Source organism: Uranotaenia lowii, chromosome 2, assembly GCF_029784155.1.
Source record: "Uranotaenia lowii strain MFRU-FL chromosome 2, ASM2978415v1, whole genome shotgun sequence".
NCBI lineage: Eukaryota > Metazoa > Arthropoda > Insecta > Diptera > Culicidae > Uranotaenia > Uranotaenia lowii.
The window spans coordinates 261,329,557-261,340,601 of record NC_073692.1 but is presented as its reverse complement, the minus strand read 5'-3'; the positions used below and the strand labels follow the sequence as shown (position 1 = coordinate 261,340,601).

At 34.7% G+C, this 11,045-nt stretch overlaps 1 protein-coding gene across 1 annotated transcript; it reads left to right on the top strand.

Moving 5' to 3' along the window:
* The first annotated feature begins 6,804 nt into the window (after positions 1–6,804).
* On the top strand, positions 6,805–9,241 carry LOC129748686 (ninjurin-2-like). The gene is made up of 2 exons (XM_055743367.1): positions 6,805–7,065; positions 7,149–9,241. Exons 1-2 carry the CDS (start codon positions 6,889–6,891, stop codon positions 7,332–7,334), a joined length of 363 nt encoding a protein of 120 aa, XP_055599342.1. The 5' UTR covers positions 6,805–6,888; the 3' UTR covers positions 7,335–9,241.
* The last annotated feature ends 1,804 nt before the right edge of the window (positions 9,242–11,045 follow it).

Sequence of the window (11,045 nt, the reverse complement as noted above, 5' to 3'; positions counted from 1 at the left end):
TATATTAAAGTAAAAATTGAATAAGTGATGTGGTAAACAAATATTTTATCTAACCTTGCTGTTGCATGAGTGATGCCCCGTTTGACGGTAATCACTATAAAATTATAAAATCTTGGCTTTGCATTAAATTGTAAATCCTTAGAACATATATAGAAACCATTGAATTTGTGTCGTTTGTTTTGGTTCTGAAATTCGGCTTAGGTCGCGGTGAAGTAATAGATGTGAGAACGGTTTCGTAGGAATAGGAGCGTACCAAGGGTTGTACCACTTTTCGATATTTATTTATTGTTCACGGTCTACGATAGCTCAATATCACACAGACTGATTTTCTCTTAATCTACGCTTAAAACTATCCTTACTTATATTAAAGTCGAAACATGAATACACTTGGTTAAAAAGCTTACAAGAAATATCAAAGGGGTTATAAAATTCATTTCGTCCGTAATTCATCATCCTTAATGGTTCGTAATTGCGCAAAGTGCGGGAAGGGACATGGAATGGTATCATTTCGATCAGGTTGGTACTGTCGATGTTTCCAGATAAAATATCAAAGATGAATACACGACGGAGGAGTAATACACGAGATCCGATTGGTTCGATTTTCAGGATTCCGCATCGATCGTCGTAAGACGGAAGCCGTTGTGGTTCGTTCCAGGGTAAGTTCGGCAGTGCATATCGCAGGAAACGTTTCTGGGCAGATTCTAGCAGCTTCATACCGCCTATGGATGAAGGTGCCCAAATTTGGATATTATACTGGATATGGTAGGATTAGAAATTGAGGAAGTAGTTTATGGACATTCATAGCTAATTATGTGTTTGTTCGGATGATGATCTGAACGATAAACGGTATGCGTTTCAGTTTGATTCGGTTCGCGGAGGAATACACTTCACGGGTTTTTGGCCAAGTAGTGACTAGGGCAGCGGTCGGCAACCTTTTGAGACAGAAGAGCCAAAAATTGCAAATTAAGAAAATGTCCAAGTTTCAAAGAGCCGCAACTCATTTTATCCTTACTACAAATAATGGTGATCGCTAAGATACATTGCATCCTGATGTTAACTCAGTTTTATTACCATTTTTCACAACGCCACAGATTTCCATTGTTTATTGGCAAACGGAAGCGATTTTTATTCTTCTGGATCAATACATTTTTATAACGGGTACGTTGAAATTTTGGCGATTTACCATTGTGACCTGATAAAATATATCATTTAAAACTTTGGTGCAATTCTTTCTTTACACCTATTCCCAGATGAAAAATAGACTTTCGATGTGTTCTGTTGAAATATTAAATAGAAGCATTGAAAATTTTATTTCATAAAAATGCATGCTACAAGATGTAAATTATTATTAAAAAAAAACTATACAAGGGTTTCTATTATTGTTTCTTCAAATTCCACAAATAAGCCTTCAAATTCTTTAGGTTTTAAACATACGTTAACATCTATTGAGGTTCATTTGTTTGTTATGCGCATAAAACTATCATTTTAAATAGATAAATATTTTTCGGGCCTAAGGATAAATAAACCAACAAATTTTAATTAATAAGTGCTCATATTACGGATTGGAAAAAAAATTGTCAAAATTTGACAAAATTCAACAATCGGTCGCGAGATGTGGTCTTTAAAATGTGGTTATGAAATTTCTTTTAAATTATTTTCATTACAAGCATTCCGATTCAGCTCTCTTGTCCTCATTTTGATTTCTGATAAAATTATAAAAAGGTTCAAAAATTATATTTCTCGATAACGAAAATTTAAGCATAAATTCTTAATTCTGTTCAAAATCGTAATCCTTTCAAGGTGTTTCTTCTCCATACTAATGAAATCTTAAAAATTATGTCTAAACCTCTGAGTTTCCAATATATTATGGATTCGGATTGATCCTTCTGTCAAAGTTTCTATGAATTTTAATCACAAATTCATATTTAAAATTTTTATACAATAAGTGGTTTAAAATTTAATCTATTTCTATGATCTATGATTTTTTCAAACAGATATTTTAATTTGTTGAATGAATTCTCAGTTTTCACTTGCGAATTTGTAATGTTAAATTTTATAGTAGTTTGTTGGCGGTTCCCTGGCCGGAAATGTTAACCAATTTTAATGATATGAGATTCGTTGTGTGAATAATATATTCTAATTTTTCAATATTTCAAATCAAAACAATTTCAAATATTTCAAACAGTCGAAAAAATATTTTAAAAATACTTTTTATTCTTGACAGATTTACTGTATTTCAGTGTACTTTGAATTTTTGAAATCGTCAAGGATAGATTCAACCGACGATGTAGAAATATGCTGGGGTCCGATGAAAGTTTTGATAGCTATCTCGGATCTCCCATAACAATAATAAATTTTACATAATAATAGACAACTCATTTTGGCTTTGCTTCGCTGTATTTCTTTTTTCAACGAACCGATTTTTTTAACTCAAATATTTGTTTTTGACGTTATTTTTATCATCACTTAATAGAACAAAACAAAACCAAAATTCTGATAAAGACTTAGAAATCAAAATCAACTTTTAGAACAGCCATGATGTTTTAAAAATAATTGCAGTATTAGGAATAAGGTTTAGAATTTAAAAAAAAAAGATGTTAGAAGATATATTTAAGTTTATGGAAGAAAATGCTTCTCTACCAAATAAAGTTTCTAATTCGAATAAATTCTTAAAATATTCATATTATACATGAAATTCTAAAATTAGACCAGCACTAAGTTCCCGGTTTACACAAATATTTTTTAACAAACTTGGAAATTTTGTTCAGTTGAACTCATGTTCAAAATTAGAACGAAGAACTTGATTTTATTTCATGGATTTGAAAAAGAACATGAAAAAATTAAAAACAAAATGTTTTAAGAAAGAAATTTTAATGCAAAAAACAATTATTATCAGTATTCAAAGATTTTAAAAATCATCAGCATCATTATTTTTATAATATTCTATTCAAGAAAAACAAACTCAATTTCATAATCTTAACAGTGAGGACTTTATTTGACAATTAAAAAAAGCTCGGTTTCATCCGAATAAATCAGAAAATCAAATTTAAAGGATAACTTCCCGTGCCCCGAAGAAAAATTTCTCCATGCTTCCAAATGCTATATCAGACTTTTATGAAGAACGTTCACTAATTTCTAAATTTCAACTGGGTTGCAATCTGACAAGATGCTTTTAATTTGTTCTAATTATAGTAGAAATATTATCTGAACTGAAGGAACTTATGTTGCGTCCGTTTACTCTAGAAAATTTGCGAGGAGTTTCAAAATTTTCACACATTGAGCGAAAGAGCCGCAGTTATACATCCAAAGAGCCGCATGCGGCTCGCGAGCCGCAGGTTGCCGACCTATGGACTAGGGGAAGACGCAAAGCTTCATAATTATTCGTCTGCTTTCACTGGATTGTAATCTGGAATAGCTGTTTTTGGAGAGCAATTGGTTCGGGTTGATTTTTTTTAAATACTCGCCTTGAAGAATCTTGCCGCAAAATGCAACTTTAAATACGAGCACGATTGTCGCGTGCTCGTTTGGCGCTAAGTGAAGGCTGTTAATCAATCTTTTGATCAGCAAAATTCGAGAACCGTAACATTAGGTACTTTCTTTCTCTTTCGTTTTCTCAAAGTATCTACCGAGTTCGACCGCAGAACTCTTGATCTCACGTGTCTCAGCCGAGTTAACAAGGACTGTTCTGGTCCCTGTAACTCCAATTCTTGCCTAATGGTAATCAATTTCATTTGGATCGTGGTAAGCTCTTCAAGGCATTTTATCAGAGAATCGAACCTATTTCATCCAATACATGAAGTTTGAGTTCTATATAAAAAGTCCAAAAGAAATACAACACTTTATGCATTCATTGATCGATACTTCAGTTTAGCGTCCTTTGTTGAATTCTTCAAACAATGGATAAAATTGAAGGCAGGCAGGCACAAATCAGCGACTGAATCGGAATTTTTCGTTGAAAATAAGTTTGCTATTTGATAAGCGATACTTTCCTATGAGTAAAATACAACAACTCAGATAGTTTTATACCCGGCTTTATTGAAGACTTTTTCCAGGCATCGAAATAAATAATCAATCAGTGCCTTTGAATATGCAATAAGCACCCGAATAGTAGGCATTATGCATATCAGCAATTGCCTGAAATCAAATGTAAACGAATAGGAAATAATGTTATTACGAAAAATTAAAAAAAAACGCCTCTATGTAGAATATTTTGAGATTTTTTCTCAGAATAATTTTAAAAAAATCTTTTTCTTTAAAATAATCCAACAAATGAGAGCTGTCAGTTAGCTGCCAGTTATGTGACTTAGCTGGCAATTTTGATCTATTTTAAAAATTTCAATCAAATGAATAGTTATCAATTTTAGTTTTTGTTCATTTCATTATAGTTTTTAAGTGAAAAGTCAGATCACTTAAAAACTATAATGAATTGAGCAAAAACTAAAATTGATAACTATTCATTTGATTGAAATTTTTAAAATAGATCAAAATTGCCAGGTATGTCAAATAAATGGCAGCTAATTGACAGTATTTAAATAGCTAAAATTTTTTGCTTTTTCCCGCTTCTCTCAAATCTTCTGAAATATGATTTCAGTGTACCGCAATCCGGGGTAATATTGATCACTTTTTTTAAAATTTTTTGATTATTTTTGCTCTTAAGGGGAATGTGGCATGTTTCATATTTTTAAAATCAGTATTGGACTCCAATGAACGTAAAACATGGTTGCAGAAATTTATTAGACCACTTTGAGTTTGATTAAAAAAAACGATTTCGTTCTGCTTTGGGGTTCCATTGATCAGTCTCTATTTTGACGGTTTTAACGGGTTTTCTTGATCATAAAGGATGAAAAACACCTTCATAACATTTACAAATGCTAGTTTATAAATTGTTTCAATAATTTTCAACGTTTTTCTTTTAAATATTTATAATTGAAAAAAGTACTATTATGTTACATACATTAAGGGACATCTATTTAAACAATTGCTAAATAGTTTGAGCTAAAAAATACAAACGAAATTTTACCTCAACACATTCCTCTAGGCCCTCCCACTATTTCCATTTTCGTTTTTTCTTCAAAGTTAACCATTTGATAAGGTTTCTAACCATTTGCATTTGTTCAATACGGGATAGCTCTTGGAAAAAAAGACATACACCGTCTTAGCCGATTTAGGCTTTACAGACTGAATAAATGACAAGGACATCTTAAGATTAACACATTTAACACCCATTTCCGAGATGGGAATCGAACCCATGCCATCAGTGGACCAGCGATTACCGTCTTACCACGCTAACCACTCGACCACCGAGACGTACCTTAAATATCCTTATTTTTTAAATACCAAAAATGTATAACTAAAAGACTTGTAACAGCCGGCTAGCTCAGACGACTATTGCACTCAGGGTCGGCTAACGCAATTCACTAGGGCAGACTCACGACCATGGTTATTGCACATCACAGGTAGACTTGGGCAGAACAATAGAAAAATAAGGTGTTTCGGATTTGCGTGCATAAAAGGGTTAGGATTACATTTTACATTATATTAGGACGGTTTTGATGAGATGTGTACAGGACAAGCATTATGAGCTTCGAATTTTTAGGCTTGTGGATGGACGAGGACAACGAACGTCTCATACCTGGTACCAGCGGTATACTTCTTCAGTTATTCGTGCACGTGGTTCCTGCGGCGACCTTGGACACGGTAATTGGCGATCCGTGTGGTGGAAGGTCCCGATTGCTGTTGATTGATGACGATGACAGCAACCTTTTGACTTGCCTGGCAGGATGGACAGCTTCGGAAGGGCCGGAAATAGCGAGTGTGGACTCCTTCCAGACGGTGCGTGACTTGCCTCGAAGATACCCGGTCAAGATTTGCAAGATCCGGATTAATCGGGAACCTCGAGCTCCGACGAATCCTGTGCAGCCCCGGTGACGATACCTCACGACCGAATTTATTCGGGACAACGGCGGATTGCTGGAGACACACCGGAAGTGATAACACGTGGTGTGCTGTGATATCACTATGACGGGAAGCTGTTCCAAAATTTGCGACCGTTCACTCGGACGGTCCGATACTGATTGTCTGTCCTCTCGTTGATTGTCAGTTTTCCCTCCTCCGCCTACAGTGATGCCGGTTTTGCTTTTCGAACATCATGTTCTCGAAAGACCCATGCAGCATAATGGAAGGAATGAGGGATAGGACAATGGAAAGGGAGATTGGATATACACTGAGGAAAAACTTAACAAAACACGCAAACCTATCTACTTTGTTCGGTAAAAGACTGTAAAAATAACACTAAAACTATACATGTACAAAGATAAAAAAGTAGTTCTTTCACATTCAACAACCCGTTTGCTTCTAAATGCTTTTTGGTTTCATCAGGAAAGCTGTTTGCTTGTTTTAAAATTTTTAAATTACATTTTTACTAACAGAAAAAGAAATTCTGATACATTGTACTTAACTTCCGGGCACGTCCTTTGGTTTCTACATTCTGCTTCAATGTCCGGTCTGGATAGTATTTATTCGTGCAGACGAATCCTTCTGACGGTGCACCGGTCGGCATTGAATTTCTTGGCGATGTCATAGTCCAACTGCCCTTGGTCTGCCTTGATCGTTCTCAACACCTTCAAATGCATAGTTTCCGATCCTTAATTCCACTATGACGCTTGGTATAACAGTTTTTTATGTATCCAGAATTTTTCGTGTTCACCCTCCAGACAATGTTCGAGCCACTTGAGAACGATTTTAAAGATTTGGCGTGATTGGTCACTGCCATCATTCGTTACCGTTCACAGCTAAACAAAACAAATTAAGCGTTCGTTGATAACAGACGGACTGTTTAGTAGAAGCTGCTCAGTAGCCGAATAAAATAATCTTATTAAGCCTTCAACGATGACAAAACTGGACATCAACAATTATGCAACCCGGAAAACACTCGCCCAGGGAATGCTGGATCTGGCTCTGCTCACGGCAAATGCTGCTCAGCTGAAATATATTCTAACTATAGGTTCCGCGCATCCCTTCTTCATGCTACTGCTGGTATTGGTCATTGCTTCCATAGTGCTCCAGGTATGGATAATTTCACTTAAATTACTTCACTTATTTTTGTGTTTGTATTTAAGATAAATATTAAATTCAACTTTCATTTGAAGGTTCTACAAGCCATCACCATCATCATTCTGGCGATTCTTCTGGATATCAACAAAGTCGAGGAACAACGCAAATCAGTGATTTTCAACAATGTATTGATGTGCCTAACAGTGTTGTCCGTTACTATCAATGTTGTCATAAGTGCATTCGATATGAAGAGTCAATCTAAAGTGTTTACCAGTGAATGAACTAATGATACATTTTTTATTCTTACGGTGTTTATAAACAAAAATAAGTAATAACGCGTTTTTAGCTTTATGGTACCAAAGCGCCAGATTCTACTCATTATAGCTTTATAGCTTATAAATTCATGTTGTGTTATACAATAGTATGTAGATAAGCAATTCAAATCGCGATGTGGTTAAAGAAAAAAAATTAAAAGAAAAAAAATGTTACTCTATTTATTTATAAATGGAGAGCATAGCTGTGCCATTTTCAGGCTAAATTACAATGCTTATATAGTTTCGGCGAGTCCCCGTTTCTTTTTTTATTTTTATTTTTATTTGTCAAATAATTTCAGTTAACTCTCTGAAACTTGAAAAACTCACGATTTAGAAGCAACCCTATCTAAAATTTATATTGTAAGCATTGTTTTGTTTCTGAAATTAAGCCTGTGCCTTTGTGTTATTTATTCGTTCTTTAACTCTGCCAAAACATATTCATACATATGTTTTACTCCCCCTACCCTCCTTCCAACCAATGCATGTGCGGAGTGGTCTTAAACTATCACAGAACCGTTTACGTAACTTGAAAACTTCATCAGTCTAATTTCGCTCCCTTTGCTTTGTTAGTTCTTGAATTGTACAAAACAATATGAATAAAAGCCTTTCTCATGCTTCCATAAAGAGGTCTTTAATAATCTTAGAAAAAATTGTCGTACCGTAATTCGGAGCAAGATTTAACATTTTTTTTTTTTTGATATTTTTCGAAGAAATTTATAAGACTACTTTAAATTTGATTAAAAAATCTATTCCGTTTCTGTTTAGAAGTTGATGCTTTGGGGACATTGATCTGTCTCTATTTTGACGGTGTTAACAAGTTTTCTTGATCATAAAAGATACAAAACACCTTCATAATATTTACAAATGCAAGTTTATCAATTGCTAAGGTAGTTCGGAAGATTTATGATATTTTAAACCAAAAGAAACAAATAAAATAAACGCTTTACATATATGTTGGTTTCTCGTCTTCAATGACTTTCTATTTTTTACGGTGAACGAACCTTTTTCTAATCACTGTGAAACCAGTCCTCCTGCTGAAACATAGCCAGCTGTTTCCATAACTAGATTACTTAGGTATTATAGGGCTTTGCTAAACACACATACAAGAGGTCTGTTGGGCACACATCAATGGATTTTATATGCGGAAAGCAAAATTTAACTAAAATGTTGTTTTAAACTTGAATGAATGCACCTTTCTCTAAAAAAAAGTGTCAATAAGTATATTTCGAATCATTGGCTAACAAGTGGAAACAATTAGGTGAATATTTGATTGAGTAACAGTGCAGAAACTAGCAGAACAAAATGAAAAAACATGACTATTATGTTTGAAAGGTACATTCAACGGTTCCCCCAGATCTTTTGTTAAAGTATTCGGGTATATCTTTAGAATTTTCAGCCCGGAAGATGAAGCTAAGTGTTTTCGTCGCGAAATTTACAAAGATCTTTTGCAATATTTCCTCTGCATCCTCAGGAAACAGTCTGTTGATAGTGCCAACTTCGGATTAATGAAATGCTTTTTCCGGAATTTTGAATCGTGTATTTTAGGAACGATTAAAATTCTCCTGAAATAGTTGTTTAAGATTAGCACATAAATCGCGAATAATAATAGGAAAGAACTTACGTTTAGTGTACATTCAAATCCCTGTTCCCTGTACTATTCTCATCGGTTTCAAATATAATCGCTTCCTATATGGACATAAACTTAGTTAACATGAGGTTCATTTTATTTTCCACATGGTTGCTCACCGTTTGTTACTGCACCAAGTGCAACCAAATGCAACTCCTAACCTTCACTTAAGAAACCTTCGTAAATCTGCGCTCTGTTCGGGTATAATTTCTATTAAAGGCAATTCGCAAATATTACTTTAATGTACTAACCTTTTTATAACTATGAACTTTCGAATAAACTATGTTTATACTTAATGAGTATTCAACTCGGAACTTTTCTGATTTCACAAATCACGCTATCACTTAAGACGCCAGCTTAGAGAAAATCACCCTCGTTTTCCGCCTATCACTTGACAAGTCCGATGACGTTTTCCAATTGCGTTGATGTTTACGATCGGACGTTTCAGATCGAGGGATTCGACCCTGCGCCGATAACACAGTCGTACCCAATGTGGTACAAAGAATGTGATGAACAAACACGCACACTCTTACAGAACTCGTTATTCAAAAAGTAAAAAGGTAAACAAAGCCTACGTCACTTGCCAGGATGTTCATGTATCCTAGGCGAGAATCGTAAACAGCAGTTGGCAATGATTTTTTTCTCTATAGTTTTCGCTGTTTGTTGTTTGTTTGAAAATGCAACTGACGTCACGAATAGTCATGGTTACAATGTTTACAAAAAAAAACTTTTACTAACACATAGCACGGGATTTCCATCGCCACCTGAGATGTGTATACAGGTTGAGTCGTACCCTTTGCAGAATCTTAATTTTTTGAAAGAACCTCACTCGAAATCAGAAAACAAATTTGCGAACAAATGAACAAATGCACTGGCTTCTCAAAAATGTGCTGCATATCGAAAAATTTTCGATAGTTTTAATAAATAAATTCGAGAACTAACTTTCTTCCTTCGAATCGTATTCATTTTGCATTAAGCTGTCACTTTTGTTTGCCCAACGGCTAACTAATACTAATGCACTGTGCAAAAGCCCTACACGGATAAAAAACTCTACAGGTTGTTATCAAAATTCGTATGGTTGGCTCTTCCATATCACTGATTTTTGGTTGAACCCATAATATTGCTAAATCTACATCGATGACTTCGAACAAACTAGCGTTGCTGTAAAGTTGTTTTGGCTATCGAGGATTTCTCATCTGCTCATCGCTAATATAAACTAACATATGGCGGATTTGGCTTTTTTATTCAGGTCAACTTAAAGATTCTAAATGTTAGTTTTTGAATGTCACAAAAATAGAAGATGGTGGAAGCTATTTTTTGGAGGACACACATCAGAAAGCGAAAATGTAAGTTCAATTTGTTGTGTAAGTTTATTTGTTCTACTAACAGTTGTTTTCAGTTTCAGATTCATCCGCTGGGACATATATGTTGAAGCGCGCATACTTTGATCCCGGTATAGACAAGATATTCCTTTTTATAACCAACACAACGCTGCTAAAGTTTTGCATATCCGATATCTAGTAATGTAGCTATCACCGAAATGAAGTGCCCGGATACTAAATGATCATAGCTTTACTGTATTAGTGGAAATGGAATATATGCATATTACATGAAGTATCCGACTAACGGTTGCAACAACTTTCGGATCCTTTGAAATATAATCTTTATGGTACAGTTTAAATACTTTTTCTAACAAACAAGCTTCCGTTAACCATTGTAAACTTGGTTTGCATAAGCCACCGAGTGATAATTGCTCTACATAGCGCACAATCATGCTCGAAGGCTGTAGGATGATCGATCGATGATTGTTTTCCTTTGTACATAAACTCGCCAACATAAGGATATTCTCGCATGAATTTTCTGGCTACGGCTCCAGCAACATACTCCAAGCCATCATCTTCAGTAACAAACTTATGTAAATTTTCTTTATCTTGATGCATTTCTGAAGAGTTTTCAATGTCGATAACTTCCTGTTGTATACTCGATGTGTCCTGTACAGTTGTATCTCGGCCATTTTTTTCATCGTTCTCAGTACTTCTATTATTGCAAAT

What these genes read in the sequence shown, in the direction of transcription:
- LOC129748686 (XM_055743367.1), top strand. Translation starts at nt 6,889, where the DNA reads ATGACAAAACTGGACATCAACAATTATGCAACCCGGAAAACACTCGCC. An exon ending in TTGCTTCCATAGTGCTCCAG is followed by an intron (nt 7,066 to 7,148) that starts GTATGGATAATT and finishes TTTCATTTGAAG; the next exon opens with GTTCTACAAGCCATCACCAT.